Genomic DNA, 18,366 nt, shown 5'->3' with positions numbered 1-18,366 from the left:
GGAAATGATCATGTATTAATACTTTTGGAACAGTCCACAGAAAATGGGGGGGAGGTGTCACATTGAAATCAGTTGAATTAAGGCTGGGAGGGGGAAACGGGGGAGTCCCCAGACTACAACTCCCATAATCGCTGACCATTGGTGGTGGTAGGATGATTTGGAGTCCAATGGCTGAACATGCTCCTGCTCTGTGGATTAAGCATTGATCTGCGCATTTTACCTTCCCTCAAATTGCAATCTTCAAGGTGAAGGTAAAAACAGAAAAGGGATAGGGGCAGAAAGTTTACTGCACAGGTTTGGGCTCCATAGCTTGTGTGCCCAGTAGGATGCTCAGTTGAAAAAAGCAGACTGGGCTCCTGCACCTTTAATAATCAGGTAGAAGGGCCAATTTCAGCATGTGTAACTAGCAAAGCAAGCAGCACCTGCATCAATTCCTCCTCTACACAGCTCTTAAAGGTGCAGGAGCCTCATCTTATTTTTTTCACCTGACCACCTCTGAGTCTTTTCCACAATCCTGATGTAAACTTTGCATGGACTGCCCTTTAGTATTGTAGACTTGGAAGGGTCTTCTTGTCTAAGGAAATGTCATGAGAACATCTTACGTTTCCGGGTAACATCATCCTTCGCCCAGGGCCCTCTAGAGTGGTGTGTTAGCCCACAATGGCCCAGATAGGTCAGAGGAATTGAGAGAGAGTGAGTTGCTCAAGGCCACCCAGGGAGGTTTGAAGCTTAACAGAGATTTGAAAGTGGCTTTCTCACATTATTAGCTGCCTGCTCTCATTGCAGGTGGGGTTGCCCCCTGTTGGTATCAGTCATTGTTAATCTTTCTACACTGGGCATCATGAAGCTGTAACTCAGGGCATCACAAATTACTTGTTTTTGCATTTTTTAAAAAAAATGTATATCTTGCTTTTCATCCCCCAAAAAGGAAACACGATTTACAGCTAAAAGCATACAAAAACCCACAACATCAATGTAAAACATAAAGAATAGTAACAACTTATAACCCACCAAGCCGAACAGTCTACCTGCCACTTATGGCAGGCTCTCAGGGCTTAGATCATTATTTGTGCTTTCTTCCTGGAGTTGCAAAAACAGGGTTCAATATCTGACATGCTACAGTGCTTAGAAATCTGTCTTATACAGAGTCAGGCCTTTGGTCCATTTAGACCATACCATCTACTCAATACCGGGAGTGAGGAACCTCAGTCCTGGGGGTCAAATGCTGCTATCTAGGCCTCTCTTTTTTGTCGTTGGTACTCTCCCCAGGCCATGGCCCTCAGTGGCCTGGCTTCACACCTCATTCCCCCCCCCCAAAAAATGTTTTATTCATTTTATAACACTAATAAACAACACAAACAGAAAACAAACAATACAAACAAATTCTTGTCCTATCCTTATTTTTTCTAAACATTGTTAGGTGAGCTTCCCCAAGCCCCCCCCCCCAATCTGATTTTCATTTTACCTCATCTTTAGCAGTTTACATATACCATAATTTTTAACCATTTTTTTATCACACTTACTTTTACCATTAAAACCTTTGCATATTATCCCTTACAAATAATACTGTTTTAAAATACACTATCTTCTACTTCTAACCCTACAGCCTATATCCACTTCCAAAGCTATTCTAAGATTTAAATGTTAACATATTTTTTTCAAATATTCTTTAAACTTCTTCCAATCTTCTTCCACCGTCTCTTCTTTCTGGTCCAGGAGTCTCCCAGTCAGTTTGGCAAGTTCCATATAGTCCATCATCTTCATCTGCCATTCTTTGATAGTTGGTAAATCTTGTTTCTTCCAATTCTTTGCTAGTAATATTCTTGCAGCTGTTGTGGCATACAGAAAAAAGTAACATCCTTTTGGGGGATTTCACCCCCCCCCCACTATACCAAGTAAAAAGGCTTCTGGTTTCTTAATGTGTTTTTCAACACTTTTTTCAGTTCATTATAAATCCTTTCCCAGAAGTCTTTTACCTTGGGGCACATCCACCACATGTGGTAAAAGGTTCCTTCTTTTCCCTTACATTTCCAGCATTTATTATCATGAGGATGATACATTTTTGCTAGGCTTCACACATCATTAGGTGTGTTTTTTGCCAGACATGAATGTGTCCTTTAACAATGCCTCTTGCTTACGTGGATGGAGAATAGAGGAGGATGTATGAGCACGTGTAGAAACTGGCCCCTAGAAGGGTGGTCAGGAGGGAATGTGGCCCCTGGGTGGAAAAGCAGAACTCTGGGGTTTCAGACCAGGAGCTTTTCCCACCCCAGCTGGAGATGATTCAGTCTGGTGGGTCACAAGATGCACAGCCAAAATGGCAACTGGCAAAGCTAGTGAAGATTTACCACATAGCAAGTCCTGTCATTTCCAAATTCTGTAATTCCAAGCAGTTCCTCTAGATGTCCCTATTCATTTACATTTGTTAGTGTGTATGAGCGGCAGAAGTGGTCTGTTTCTGCCAAGACTACTGTACCAATCTAGTAGAATATTTGTTCAAGGTCCAATTAAGTCGAAGTATATGTTTCATTTAGTAAGACTGGTTCATGGATCTCAAAACAGGTTTCTCTAACATTATCCTATCAGTCCAGCTGCCGGATAGTACCTTTGCAAAACCCCATTGTGAGATGAGAGGTACTAAGCCAATGGCAGCCAAAGGGATGTGATACTCTAAGCCTCTGTGAGGTCATAGTGGAGTTGCAAGCTACGTGCCAGAGTATCAAAGGTCATCAGAGTAAATCAGGCAATCCTGAAGCTGGAAAGGCCTCAGAAACTACAGAAGTGAGCTTAGAAGAAGCCAAAGGAGAGAGCAAGGCCCTCAGAAGACAGGTTCAGCAAGCAGCCATTGATTACAGCTGTAATTGTCTCATATTTGCTTGCTGTAACCCTGTCTGACTTACTCCTTGACATTTTTGCGAGGTAAATTTGGCATGACTTATAATAGGTGTGTGTGTGTTATGTTGTATGAAGCCCACTAAAGACATGCTATTCTGAATAATTTTATATTTCAATCAGAGGTGGCCCGCCCTGGCCTGTTCTGCCACTTGAGGCAAAAAGGGAATTGCCCCCTCCTGCTGTCTCCCCACTGCTCCCGTCATGCCACGCCACCACCACTTCCACACCCCAGCTCCCACCAGGTTCGGCAAAAGCCAGGGGGTTCCACAAAGTGTTGTCGCTTGGCTCCTCTGCCTTGGGGTAAGATGGTTTGCACCATAACACCTCCGTGTGGCCAGCAAGAGGGTGGCGTTCTGGTGGTGACAGAACAGTGGAGTGAACATAGTGCCACCTCTTGCACTTCCGCTGGCTGAGGCAAGCGCTTCACCCAGCCTCATGGGTGGAGCAGCTTCGATTACAGTCATACCTCGGATTACAGACACTTCAGGTTGCGTTTTTTTGGGTTACGGACCGTCGAAACCAGAAGTACCAGAACGGGTTACTTCTGGGTTTTGGCGGTCGCACGTGCAGAAGCGCCGAACAGCAACCCGCGCAGGCGCGCAACTGCGGGTTGCAAACACTGCGGGTTGCAAATGTGCATCCCTCACAGATCACATTCACAACCCGAGCACCCACTGTACAGTGTACCTCGGGTTAAGAACTTAATTTGTTCCGGAGGTCCGTTCTTAACCTGAAACTGTTCTTAACCTGAGGTACTATTTCTGGGTTAGTGGTGTCTAACCTGAAGTGTCTGTAACCCTAGGTACCACTGTATTCTGAATTAGGTGACTAAGCCACTGCCACCAAACCATGGGTACTGGTGGTAATATTATTAATTCCACACAAATATTGGTTGTTGACAAAGGCACCCATTCAAATACCGCTTCTACCACTCTTCAGGAACGCAGTGGGGGGGGGTGTCTGTGTGTTTTTGCAACCCTAAAGCTAGTGTTGCTAATCAATGCAGAGCTACAATTTACAAATCGTTATCTGAATAAGAGACTCTGCTCAAGAATGACATTTACAGCTCCACCATCTGAGCCAAGTCTGCTCAAAGGGAACTCCTGTTCCATTCAGTGGCGCTGCCTCCCAGGTAAGCGGGGCTGCTAGATCGCTTCTCATAGTTCCTTTAGGACACTTTCCCCGACGCGCACATTCTGAGCTCCCTTCCGACCATTTCCCAAGAAGTGATTTAATCTTTAATCCTCCCGGGTTTCCCAGAGTTAGAAAGTGCGCCGGCGGCGCACGAGATAACATCCCGCTTTCGGCTTAAGCCTCCTCGCGGGGCGGACTGGAGCTCCGTTGCACGTCTTAGCCACGAAGCCACTTGAGCGCCAGCCGGGACCGCTCGCTTGCTCGCCGGGTGGCTTCCCTTCCTGGAGAGACCCCTCTTCTTCCCGATCCCCAGCAGGGGCAAAGGAATCGGAAACGGAAACTACAATTCCCTTGGCCCCTTGCGAGGGGTGTTTGCTAAGGAGGGACGCTGTGGAAGCGGCGGAGGGGGGCTTGGCCGAGCAGGGGGCGGGCTCACACGACCCACGGCTCTGGGGCGGGGCCAGGAAAGACACGCAAGTGGCGGCTCCTAGAGGAGGAGGCGGGGCGAGCGGGACGCGGAGGGCTCCCGGTGTGGCCAGGACGGGGCGGGGGCAGAGATGCGCGCCCAAGCCCGAGCAGGTGAAGCGGCGCTGCGAGGCCACTCCACGCGCTCGCCTTGAGCGCTCTCTTCCCCGGCCGGGCCGGAGCGGCCCCGGGGTGGTCGCTGCGGAGCGCCGGCTCCTGCGCTCTCCTGCGAGGGGGCGCGCCACGCGTGGCCGCGGAAGCGCAGAGAGAGGCAGCCGAGCAGGCTGAGCCGATCCTTTCGCTTTCCCAGTCGAGGCAACGGTGCGTCTGCCGGGCAGGAGTTGTTCTTGCGCGCTGCTCTCCAGAGCGGCTCTGAGTTCGAGAGCTACTGCCCAACCAGCCGGTGCCTGCTGCCGCTCGCCTCTCGCGGACTAGCCGACCGCAGCGCCTGCTGGCTCGCCGGACCCGTTTCCCTTCTGCCCTCTCGGTTTATGGTCGGACCATCGAGGGCCAGCCCGGGGCAGTGCCATGGCGTTCGCCAATTTCCGCCGCATCCTGCGCCTCTCTGCCTTCGAGAAGCGCCGATCCAAGGAGTATGAGCACGTTTGCCGGGACCTGGATCCCAACGAGGTGTGGGAGATCGTCGGAGAGCTGGGCGACGGCGCCTTCGGCAAAGTGTACAAGGTGAGCAAGAAGATGCGGTGGCGGGAGCGAGTTCGAGTTCAGCGCGCCTTGCATGCGCGTGGGGTTTGCTTGATGGGGTAAGGTAAAAAGGTAAATGAACCGGCAACTTCACGAAACGAAGAAGGAAAGGCTGGCGCATGGGATCTCTCAAGTCTTGCGTTCACAAGAACACATTGCAAACCGCGTTAGGTAGCAATGTATGCGGTTCGGAGGGTAGCGAGCCGTGACACAAGACTTTCCTCAGAGGAGCTGAGAGTTCATTTTCACCAAAGTCACGTGGAGTTCTCCCCAAACACTTAGGGGTTTCGTTTCATACCTACAGGATAAGTTGTTATACTTCTGTTGCTGTACTCTGAGAAAGGGGGAGGGGGGTAAATTATCTTGTAGCATGTCACTTTAACAAGTAACTCGTCCTCTTTGAAGAAGTGCCTTTCCTTCTCTCCTTCATTGCTTCAATTCCTCTGTGAAGCTGGATTTGGGCATTCATAAATGTGAAACTTACCTGTATCCCCTGGTGTGAGTTAACTTTTGCATCGGGAACACACGTGGATAGATCAGAATGATCACTGCCTTTCCCAATCTCCCTCCCCCGGCTTTTTAGTAGGTTGAGGAATCCTGCAAACCCCACAGCTGTGTGCATACGGATTTTGTTTGGATAACTTTACTCCTTGTCACATGGCAAGTCTGTGCAAACCATCCTGGGTAGAAAAATATTGTTCCTTACCAGTGTGAATAATACAGTTTAGCGATTGAAAGGCATTAAGTATTGCAAGGAGAAATAGCCAGAGACCTGCTAGATCCAACCAAAGGCCTCTCTGGTCCAGCATAGGCCAGGCCACTGGCCAACCAGAAGCTGCAAGGGCCAGCCCTAAATACTTTGCTGCTTGAACCAGTTAAAGTTCTAAAGCATAGCCAAGTGATTCTGGCACTTAAGGTAGAAAGCTCCGCAACAATTTTCCTCTTCTCCAACAGTAAAAGTACAATAAATATTAAACTAAATAACTTAATAATTTGATGCCCCACCATGGCACCCAAACACAGCTGGCCAATGGTAGGGTCCGTGCCTGAGCAGGATATGAGTGGGGTTGCCTTCTTTTGCCGATTTCCCCCTGCAAGTGGTGTTCATAGGCATGCCGCCTCTGGCCCTGGAAAGCAATCACAGCTAGTAGCCTCCCATAGCTGCTGTCACATTCATGTAGCCTGCAAAGCCTTGAGAGGAGGTTAAATCCTCCTTCCATTTGGTTAGTAGCAAATTCTTACTGGGTTTCGTTTCATGTAGGAATTGTGTTGGGCAATGGGGGGTGAAAGAAAATATTCCGCGAAATAATTTTTAATTTATCCTTGCTTCTTATGAGAGTGACATTCACGGCAACAGGTGGAGATGGAGTTGGGGATCAAGTGTCCTCTTTCTTTATGTCCATGTAGTGGGGGTTTCCCCCCCTGCAGGAGCACATGTCTTGCCAGAAGTCTGTAAATCGTATAGACTGTGTGTTCCTTCAGGGGGGGATGTGGAGTAATCTTTGATTAAAGAGGTAATGCAGATTTAGGGGTGCCCTGCATTTTGTTGTTCTATTCTCCCTGCCTCCGATCCAACACCTCTCTCTTTTAAATTGTAAGCTCCTCTGAGCAGGAACCCTAGAAGCTCAGCCCCAGTATGTTTCAGTAAGACACATCAAGTTCCTGTTAGTAGGTATTTCTAGATGGATGCTTTGACAATACTGTTCATCAGTCTTCCCCAACCTGGTGCCCTCTAGGTGTTAAGATCTACAGCTGTTGTCAGCATGCTGAGAACAGCTGTAGTTCATAACGCCTAGAAGGCACCAGGTTGGGGATGATGGGAGACTGAGTTATAGTCAAAAACATCTGAAGAACTTCAGGTTGGGGAAGGCTGCTCTCTGCCACATAGATTTTCTCAGCTGAGTCAGCTAATTGGGTCCAATTCATGATAATGGGCAGCTTTATTTATAAAATGTCAGGGAGATGCTCTACAGATCGCTTGGTGTTCCAGATGTTGGTCTTAGTGCTTTATATTTACATATATAAAAATAGCTTCATGTTCGGACTTCTTTCCTCCCCCGCCCCCACTTCCCCCATTTGAGTGTCTTCAGGTGTTGAATCTAGAGCTGTCTTCAACTTTACCAGACAAATCCTTTCGGGGAGCCTGGATTGACTTGGCAAATCTTGTTAGTAATAGTGACTAGAAGCTAATGAGAGGCCAGCTGGGCTCATTTGCAGGGGGGATATGAATGCTGCTAGATTGGAGACAGATTTCTGGGGAACAAGGTTAGCAAGAGCCCAATTGGGGCTTGAGCAAGTAGAGGTGGTACTGTAAGGTGAGGCTAGTGATGGAGTCTGGCCATACGTTAGACTTTAGAGATGAAGGGAACTGGCTTGGATCCCTGCCCTTGGTAAGTGAAGTACAAATTGCTGAAATGGCTGGTGTAGTGCAGGGACCGCAGCTCCCTTTTTGTGGAGGTAAGAATAAAAAATTGACCTGTTTTTCAGCAGTTGCAACAGATAACACTGCCACAATTGCACAAGGCAGACTTAGCCAACCTGATACACAGCATGCTAATTGGGGCTGAGGTGAGTTGTAGTCCAAAACACCTGGAGGGCAGAAGGTTGGCTAAAGCTGGCTTAAGCAATATGCAAGGGTACTAGGCTTGAGGAGGGCTGATAATGGCTCATCTGACTGCACTTCAGTCTAGGTTCTTTGAGAATTCTGTTGGCTACACACAATAATGGCTGTCAAGAATCCGTTGTGGTAAACTATTTAAACCATGTGATGCATGTGTGTTCCCACTACTCTGGAAGGCAAGAATTGGTGTTTCCATCCAAACCACAAGAGTAATAAACCGCCTTTCCTGTTACAATTCAGAAAAGCATTTAACTTTTGTGTTTAGTAGAAGCAATGTAGATAGAGACTGCCACTGTCAGACTAAAATGCTGCTGCAAGTCTCTGGAAATCACTCATTTATGCCAGAAGCCTCTCCTGCTAAGAAAGTAAGATGAGACCTGCTGGATCAGGCCAGTGTCCCATCTAGTCCAGCATCCTGTTCTCCAGCAGCTGATACTCAAAAGCATACTGCCTCCAACAGTGACGGTAGAACATAGCGCTCGGGGTTAGTAGCCATTGGATAGCCATGCCCTCCATCAATTTGTCTAATCCTCCTTTAAAACCACCCAAGTTGGTGGCCACCACTGTCTCCTGTGGGAGCAAATGCCCACCTATCATAGGGGAGTTGCTCCATCCTGTTGCTCCATGTCAGTCGCCCTTTTCCGAACATTTCCCAACTCTGCAATATCTTTTTTGATGTGAGATGATCAGGACAGTACACAGTATTCCAAAGCAGTCATATCATAAATTTGGATGGTGGCATTATGATGTGGATAATTTTATTTTCAGCTAGTTGTCCCTGTTCTGTTTTTTTCTTTGTTGTTGTTGTTTTTTAAGACTGGATGGGGGAAGCACTGCACTCATCAATAAAAGAGAAAGAAACAGGGAATGGGAGAGGTACCCAGTCTGTGATACCAGCTGGAGGAATGTGTCACTCTGGGAATACTGTAGCTCACTGTTAAAAAGCATTTATTTGGAAATTAACATCCATTTAAATGGATCTTTTCAAGTGTGTCTAAAGGCCATGCTCTGGTTATTTCCCTGCATGAATTATCACAACTAACCCCCCAACAGCCTTCCTGACCCCCTTCCCTTTGTTCTGTGTATGTCTGCTGCCAAGACTGTCCATCTCCCCCAGTAGTTGTGGGCTCTGGCCCAAAAAAGCTTAACTTTTAAGACACCACAATCTTGTACGTTTGGTTCAGTGGGGCTTGCTTCTTATAAATTGGCATAAGATTGCAGCTAAACCAACACACATAGTTGCCTCCCTGGAATAATTCTGATTGAGTGCACCACTCCTCAACCCCATCATTGTGCCATTCATACCCAACATGAATTTCTTCTCCTTACTTCATGGTCGTTTAAGCATGATTTCTCTTCATGGTCTTTTAAACATGATTTTTTCTTTGGGCAAGGGCTTCATTGTTCAAACAAAAACTCAGGGAATGAGCTCAGCTTCCACTCCTTTCTTTGCACTTGATCAGACGTTTCCATTTCCTCCACCTCCTTTCACTCCTTCTTTATGCCCCCTTTCCTGTTTGCTTGTTAAATCCAGCCAAAGTCAAGCAGAGCTCCAGTGGGCTAGAGATGCAGCACAATAGCCACTGCAAACTTACTCAGAAGTTGTCCCACTGCTTTCAGCGGGGCTTTCCTCTCAGGAAAGTGTGGCTTTAGGCCTGTGCTTGGCTTTTCCCATTGAAATAGTGGAATTTAAGCATTTTGCAGGTTACACCCCTTGCTGACATGGGCAGTCCTTGATGTATGAGTAGCTTCTTGTAAAAATTTTGGGTTGGAAAGGAATTTAATTGTTCAAAGTTAAACAGATTTAAGTTGTAGTCCTATGCACACTTGCTTGGAAATAAGCCTCACTGAAGACAGTTGGACTTACTTCTGTGAGTAAGCATGCATGGAAGACTTCCCTACCTCACTTCTTTTATAACTGAATGGGAAGAGGGCATGGCAAGCTTGGGTGCCCGTAGGCTCCAGAGCATGCCCGGTGATGTCACTGGTGCTGAGCCACAGTCCAGAGACCTTTGAGCCTGCACAAACAGGGCAGATTGGGACTTCCCTGCCCTCCGAATGCCATGGCAAGGGTGGCAGCTTTGTTGTCAGATTATCAGCTTGGAATCCTTGTCCAGAATCTGAAACTACTTGTATATGCAGTTCTCTTAGTAGTTGATTGGGAGACGGGGTGAGGAGTACGTAAAACACTCCCAACAGAGTGATGTTTAAATCTAAGAAAACTGAACTACATAGCATATAAGCAACATGCTGTATAAGAACATCCATTTTGTTGAAATGCTGTGTAATAGAAACCATATATATTTCATGGTGGGACTCATGCAGCCTGAGTGGTAGATAGCTGCAGCAGCACTGGTCCCCTAAACTGAACTGTGGCCGAGAGAGCTTCAGGTATCATTCAGTTTCTCTGAACTGGCTTTCTATGAATTAATAACCAGCCTGTATTGAAAAGTCTCTGCTTCAGATCTCAGCTCAACCAAGAATTGGGCAAACTGTTCTTTGCTCAGCCTCACCTGTGAATTTAGAGATAATCCTCCCTATTTTACAGAGTTGTTATTATGAACATGCATAGCATACGGTCATAGGAGTGAATCCTGCTGGCTTCAGTGGGGCTTAGGATTGGACTGTAATTCGCACACACAGCAGCCACTTGTTTTTCAATAAATTTGAGGTGTACTGGTAACTTTGGTAACCCTAGACTGCATGATTGGCGGTGGTATCATAGGTGAATCATGATTGTGTCAAACAATTTGAGGCTTCTTGGTCATCCATTCCGGGTGATTTATTCACATCTTGTTGCCATGTTAAGGATACTCTCCCTTGCTTGTGTTATGAAATGAAAAGCTTGGGGGAGGGGGAATGGAATGTATTTTATGAAGTGCCTATCAACACATATGTTTGCTATACATATAGTTTATATACCTCTCCATGAGACTTCCTCTTAGCTAGAACAGGGACTTCCTGGTTCATTTTAAAACACCAAGTGGAAGGCAGAGATTGAGCCAAGGTCACTCAGTAGTTCAGAAAGTGGTCTTTAGCAACCCTCACGCTCTCTTGAGGTCACTTGTTGATGCAGCTGCTGTGAAATTAATAATAATAATAATAATAATAATAATAATAATAATAATAATAAACACAGGCTGCGTGCAGGTGGGTAACTTTCCTGCTCTTCAGAGAGCAGTGGACAAGAAGACAAAGGAGCTGCCATAAGTGTCCCCCTTCTTTCAAGTAGGCATTCTAGCTCTAGCATCTTTCTCCATTCCCCATGGAGCAAAAGAACTACAGTGTACCTCGGGTTACATACGCTTCAGATTACAGACTCCGCTAACCCAGAAATAGTACCTCAGGTTAAGAACTTTGCTTCAGAATGAGAACAGAAATCGTGCTCCTGTGGCGCGGCAGCAGCAGGAGGCTCCATTAGCTAAAGTGGTGCCTCAGGTTGAGAACAGTTTCAAGTTAAGAACGGATCTCTGGAACGAATTAAGTACTTAACCAGAAGTATACAAATGTATCTGAACTCAGGAGGGGAAGGGGTGGGTGTTTTGTGTAAGTCAGTTCCTCAAGAGGGATAGGATGCCACACACTATGGTTGAGATGGCTTGAGAACCCCAAGGGAAACGGATGGTCCTCCAGGCATTGCTGGGCTGATGCAACTCTCACCATCTCTGACCTAGTGACAGTTCTGCCTAGAGCTGATGGGAGTGCCAACAACATATTCAGGGTCAAAGGTTGCCACCCTTGCTCTGTATCCTGTTGGACCATCTTGCACTGCCTCCAGATGAGTCAGTAGGAGCAGCAAGGAGGGTCCAATCCTTTCCAGGCAGGGTGCAGGAGGCTCAGATGCCTCTAAGCTCTTGTTCCCGCTGACAACCCATTGTACCAAGCCATAGACAGCTCTCAGCCATTGTCTTGGAACAACAATTATCCCAGTAAATCTGGAATAATGTTATGACATCCAGCAAATGGCTCAGTAATTACTGCGGTTTTCCCAGTTTAATTACCAATTTAACTAGGGTAAGTTTGGCTGTCCCCAAGGCATTCCTCATCATGTCCTCGTCATCATGTCCTGTGTCTGCCAGCAACGCACAGAAAATAATTGTTGGGTGCAAAACGACCTGACGAATAAGCACTCTGAATGTTTTACGTTGAGGAATTTGGGTTGCCTGCAATGAGTTTATGGGGAAAATATATTGCCCTGTCTTTTTTTAAATGCGGCTTATCAGCTGCCTTTAAAATGTGTAACTTGCCTAGATTAGAACAAGTGTCTCTCACTTTGTCTTTAATCATCTTCCTCAACCCATGCATATGTTGAGGGGGAACACATATCCCATCTCAAATTGTGGAAACTGGGACAAAAGAAATGCTTGTTGTTGTTTAAGAAAAGGGAAGGGAAGTAAGGGAGATTCAGTGGTGTGGTGGTTCAGTGCTGAGCACCATTGCAGTGTAGATTCATTTTAATGGGTGTCTCTCTCAGCAAAACAATACTAATTTGATTGCTTTTCTGCAGCAGATGTTACCGTGTCAGCACAATACCCTTAAAAAGAAAAAGAAAAACATTTAAAATAATTTTATTTCTACACCATTGAAGCTTTTTTTAATACAGAATAAAGCAGACCTTTTGGTTAACTTGCATATATGCACGGGGATCAAAGGAACTATTGGTGTTACAGGTTGAAGCAGATACACTGGGAGAGATTTTGCATGAGGCATTACTGACAGGTGCAGCACTTAGTGGAAAGCATAAGACTCTTAACTACTGAAACAAAGTCTGCTTAGCGTTTATGTTGATCCAGTCCAAAATCCATTCAAAGCAATTAGAAGCTCTGCAGAGGACTCTGGATCTTCCAGTTCTGTACATCTGAGCTTGCTAGGTATGAGAAGGTAATCCCTTGTAATTTAGAGAGTCTCTGAAGTCTGCAGGATGCTCTGCACATCCTTTCCATCTCTGTCTACTAAAAATGGCAGCCCATGGCCAAGTTCCTTCCTGTTCCTCCTTAACATCTTGCTCTGTGCCCTGTGTCAGGACTCCATTGTTCTCTGCCCTTTCTGTACCACGCCCACTGCCTCCACAATTCCCCATAAACAGCTGCCACTTGTGAGTGCAAAGAACTGCCCATCAAGAGACAAGAGTTGAAGCTGACATGGGGATGCCATTTTTGGGCAGTGGCCCCATCCCTCATTGGTATATATGTATATCAGTCTTCAATCTACAGCAGAAGGGATTGACGCTCCTTGCTGCTGCCAACATTTTGTTCTTCCTTTCCTCTGACAGTAAAAACAGATGCCCTGGAGCATCAAGAAGCTGAGCGTGACTCTCAGCGTTATGTGGGTGGGGCTTTGTTAGCTGTAAACCAGGCAAAGGAAAGGTATATTGTGTTATGGGCCATTTGAAATGCTTGACCAGCTTGTATGATGCACAGACCTATACCACAGTGCTGGATGCTCGAAGCAAAATAGCCCGAAGAAACTTTTTACACATGCAGGCTGAAGGTCAGCTTGCTAGAATGTTGTTGTACAACTGCAAATACTGGAGCAGGAAAGTTTATCTGCATTTTTGAGCGTGTCCCAAACCAGGGCCTTGCTAAAACAGCAGGGATGTATCTGGGCCTCTTGTGAAATGCTATCGCTGTGTTCCAGAGGCTACTGATGAGAACACCTACGCCCCTGATAACTCGACTGTGGCAGGATGTGTTTTGCTAGGGTGGCCTCTTGACACTGCCTGTTTCTGCAGCAAACAATGTACTGAAGTAACTTCCTGCTGAAAATGTGGTCTGGGTTTTTTTGTTTTTGTAAAGTTCTCTGTTCTATTGGTGTTGCAATATGCCCTAACTATAGCAATCCTCCGCTTTCCATTTCAAATAGCCATTTTCTTAAGTACACTGAAAATGTCTGTCTCCTTATCCTCCATTCAGTGCAAAATCATCATTTTTTAAGGCTGCAATACTAACCGTGCTAACCTGGGAGTAAGGCCCAGTGAATTCAGTAGGACTGACTTCTGAGTAAATATAGGATCACAGAATTCTAGAATCGGAAGGTACCCCAAGGGTCATCTAGTCCAACTCCCTGCAGTGCAGGAATCCCAGCTGAAGAATCTGTGATAGATGGCTATCCAACCTGTGATTAAAAATCTCCAGTTAAGGAGAGTCTACCACCTTGCGATGTTGAACAGCTCTTACGAACAGCAAGTTCTTCCTAATGTTTAATTGGAATCTCCTTTCTTTAACTTGAATCCATTGGCTTGGGTCTTACCCTCTGGAGCAGGAGAAAACAAGCTTGCTCCATCTTCCACATGACCATAGGTAGGCAAACTAAGGCCCGGGAGCCAGAGCCGGTCCAATCGCCTTCTAAATCCGGCCCGCGGATGGTCTGGGAATCCTCGTATTTTTACATGGGTAGAATGTGTCCTTTTATTTAAAAATGCATCTCTGGGTTATTTGTGGGGCATAGGAATTTGTTCATTTCCCCCCCAAAATATAGTCCGGCCCCCCACAAGGCCTGAGGGACAGTGGACCGGCCCCCTGCTGAAAAAGTTTGCTGACCCCTGCACATGACAGCCCTTTGAATATTAGAAGATAGCTATCATATGACCTCTCAGTCCTCTCCAGGCTAAACATACCCAGCTCCCTCAAGTGTTCCTCATAAGGCTTGGATTTCAGACCTTTGCTATCTTGGTTGACCCCTCCGCACATGTTGATTAGGATTGTGCCATAATTCAAACATTTGAGGTGATTATTTTTAGAATCTAATGGCTGGGGAATTCCCTACACCTCCTCGAATGATCTGAACACTGCAAATCCCCATCTCTCCTTCCTTCCTCCCTCCCCCACCCCAATCATTTTGTCAGATGCAATGTTGTCATTTCCTAGCTGAATGAAATTTATTTTGACCCTACTCTAGTGCTACATTTCCTGGATTTCGAGTACGAATATATCTCTGGCAAATTCTGCATGTGACAATTACAGTTCAGTGCTATTTTCCGCTAATGAATATATTTTTATGTTGTGAAATAAATGACTTTCTTCCTGATTACGTGAATGAGCTCTAGAGGCTCCCGCATAGCTCCAAAGCCCAGGAGCTAGCCTGTTTCATTTTGGATCAGAGCCACCTCTATTGTGAGGTAGTCCAAATATATTCCAGGTGGGGATTATTGCCTCCACCTCATCTGAGCTCTCAACCGGTTCACTAGAGGGCTGTTTGTGGTAGTTTCTTGACATTAATTTCCACACTGCAGACCTCTGCTGTAACTGCTGGACATCTCGGTCTTTTAATGCAGTGGCTTGTGTTTGAAAGCGAGCAGAAATTGAGATTTCTGACATTTGTGGCAAAGGTTCAGCAAACTTCTCCAAGAGGAAAATGCCAGCATAGCACTGGTGGCACTGAGATGCTTCAAATATTCCAGGGATTCCTGCGTGCATTATGTGAGACCTGAAACTCTTAGAGGGCAATGTTTGACTGAATTAATCAGAGTCTTTCTTGCATGGCATAGCTCTCAGTCTTGAACTTCATTCCTATTCTTTTGCCCACTTGAGGCCTTCTGGCCTTCACAATAAGACACAGAAACCCTGGGCTTGCTGAAGAGCTATGTAAGGCTAATGTGGATGAAATACTTATTGTCTTCAATTCGTGGGCTGTTCTCCCTGTCGGCTCCAGGCAAGGTGATAGGTATTTGCATCTCCTGTGTTTTGACTTGCCCTAGTTAGCTTTAAAGCAATTCTGATAAGCTCTTACACAAATGGTGTCATATAACAGGTGCTTTGTTCCATGGCTAGCATTCTCTGCTTCTGAAACATCTAGCTACAATGACTAGAGAAATAATAGTGCCACTCAGCACAGCCTTTCCAATTTTTGCTTTATTCATGTAGCTTCATGTTTGTAGCAATCCTATGTGGCCCATGTTGACTTTCTAATCTGCTTCAGACATTCTATCTGAAGGCCCTGAAATGCCACCTCCTTCCACAAAGCCATTGACTCTTTTTATGGGCGGGGGGTGGGGTGGGGGGAATACCTATATCTGAAAATGCACTGCACTTTTTAACTTTCCAATATCCCTCCCCCACCCACCCGCCTCAACCCTCTTCAATTTGGTTTTCATCCCATTCATTCAGCCAAAGCTGCACTTTGGTGGCAATCCAAACTCTTGGCATTTAGTGCTTAATAGAGCAGCATAGACACTGCCACAGTTCAGCCACTTGTGCTGGCAAGGGCAGAAGGGGTGGGTGGGGACAGGGCAAATGAACAACAACCCTTCTCTAGTCCAACTTCCAGCAGGGACAGATCAGTCTCAAAATGCCCCATTTCAGCCATTTCTGCTTGCCACCACCTGTGGGCATGCCATCAGCAATAGCTGCTGCCCACCCCCTGTTGGGGAGGCACATTAGGGCATCCCTTGCTGGTGGAGCTTCCCTCCAGCAGAACTAGGCAGGACAGAGTGAAGAGACATCTCTGTCCCATCCAAACCCCTGCCAGCACACCGACCAGAAGTTTTCCTAAAAGCAGCTGCTTAAAACTGAAGACTCATTGAGTTATCTGCTGTTAATCCACAATACCGCTGTTAATCCACACTCTTAACCTCTCTCTTTTGTATTGGTTTTTATGCTACAATGCCTTCTTCAAAGAGCTCTTATCTTGCTTTTTTCCATTTAGTTTCTGTCATTAGCTTTGTTCTTCCATCACATAGTAGGTTTTCACAGACGTTCCATAAATTGAGACCAATTGATAGCCTGTACTTCTCAGGGCAACTTACAACAAAATCACAATACGAAAACAATGGCAGAAATAATAGGTAAAGGTAAACATAGCCAGCAAAAACCTGATGGAATGAAAATCTGGTACTGTCATTTTCACCTGATGGTTTTTTAAATGTACCCATTACCACTTTTATTCAAACAATATCCATCTCTCCACTCTGTTGTCTTCTCCAGTTCTTCCTGACCTCTTTTACTGTCTCCCCTACCCGAGTGACAAAAACCTACCTAACTCAGTATAAATAAAAGCAGGTTTTTAAGCTACATGATTACAGAGCAACAGTATAGTATCTTCTTATACTCTATTCGAGACAGTAAAATTGTGACTGCTTTCATACAACCACTAGATAGTTATCCTTTCCTATATGCAGCTGAATACTAAATATTTGCTCAAATGCACTTTCAGCCAGCAAGCATACCCATCACTTCACCTCTGTGGTCGGTGGATTACTGAAATTGGGAAGAGGTCAGGGTTTCTGGCTGAAAGTTCCCATATAGCAGTGTGTCTGAAGCTCTGAACCATTGTCCAAGTTTTATTTGGAATTGTGTTTGTAAATAGGACCGCTTTCCACTGCCGTGGTTCCCACCCTGGGACCCATTGAAGAAGGCCTGCTTTTGGGAGTTTTACCAGTTCACAGTAGAACTGTGGTGGAGAAGATTTCTCATAATTGGAGGAAGAGAAGTGGAAGAACTAATCTTGCCACAAGGACCTACTTAATCTGACACATTTCTGGCATGTTTGACAAATAGTAAACAAAAACATAGCCTCACTGTAGCATTGGCTGCCTAAACCCCATTCCCTTATACTGACTCATGCTGGCCGTGCAACCCTCTGCTCAGCAATGTGGTTCCAAAGAAGTCAATTGCAATGAGTTGCTAAGAAACATCTAGCAAGTATGGGAAGTTGCCCTCTTTATGATCAAATATTCTTCCTAATCCCCACACCCCAACATACCCTGCTGTAGGCCAGGTTTCCTCCTAAGAGGAGTGGGACACAGCTCGGTAGTGGAGCACATGTTTTGCTTGCTGAAGGATGCATGTTGAAGCGCAGGTCTCCGAACGTTTACATGGCGGTTCACTCCTGTACACAATTCCTCTTTCCCTTCCTCTGTTCTAGAATGGATTGCGTTAAAAACAAACTAAGCATTCTCGCTACCTGTCACCATACAGCCTTGTGCCACTTCTCCAAGTCGGTGCACACAACATGGTGAGCCCAAACTATGGCTTAGAGAGAACATGTGTGCTCCCTGAGCAGTGCTTGTAACCCTTTGCTTCTCCCGGCTCCTTTCTACTGCTGTGTCACTCTGAGATAAGCCAAGGTTTGACTTAGCATGTCATCCAAGCTGAGACGTCACTAGGCTCTTCCCTCACTACCCGTGAGCATATCCCTAGGCTAATGTACGTAGGATTGCAGCTTGAATGTCCCTCATGCTACAAAACTCCCTTCAGACAACGCATTGGAGAGAGAGACAACCCTTATCCACAATTAGAACAGCATACTGGATCAGACCAATGGCCCAGCTAGTCCAGCATCCTGATCTCACAGGTGCCAACTTGATGCTTGTGGGATCTGAGCACAAGAGCATTCTTTGCCTCCTGGGGTCTCCTGCAACTGGCATTTTGGAAGCATTGCTTCCTCTTTTTTGCAATAAGGGAGTTTGTTACATCTCTTTTGTGACTTTGACCTTAGAATGCTGTGGAGGAGCCAATCAGTGAACACTCCCAGACATTGCAGAGCATGCAGTGATAGGATTCTCCCCTGCAATCTGAGGTGAAAGGCACAGAAGGACTGTGCTGTGGGTTCCC

The 18,366-nt window shown here is 46.0% G+C and overlaps 1 protein-coding gene across 1 annotated transcript in view; it reads left to right on the top strand.

Moving 5' to 3' along the window:
- The first annotated feature begins 4,210 nt into the window (after positions 1–4,210).
- STK10 (serine/threonine kinase 10) overlaps positions 4,211–18,366 on the top strand; it is a 64,673-nt gene continuing 50,517 nt past the window's right edge. Inside the window, exon 1 of the mRNA XM_083593846.1 lies at positions 4,211–5,178. Coding sequence (XP_083449972.1) covers positions 5,023–5,178 — 156 coding nt within the window. The 5' untranslated portion in view covers positions 4,211–5,022. The remainder of the gene's footprint in view (positions 5,179–18,366) is intronic.

Source organism: Podarcis filfolensis (genome assembly GCF_964270895.1).
Source record: "Podarcis filfolensis genome assembly, chromosome: 2".
In the NCBI taxonomy this organism is placed as follows: Eukaryota; Metazoa; Chordata; class Lepidosauria; order Squamata; family Lacertidae; genus Podarcis; species Podarcis filfolensis.
The sequence above is the reverse complement of the archived record's forward strand: the minus strand, read 5'-3'. Positions and strand labels throughout refer to the sequence as shown.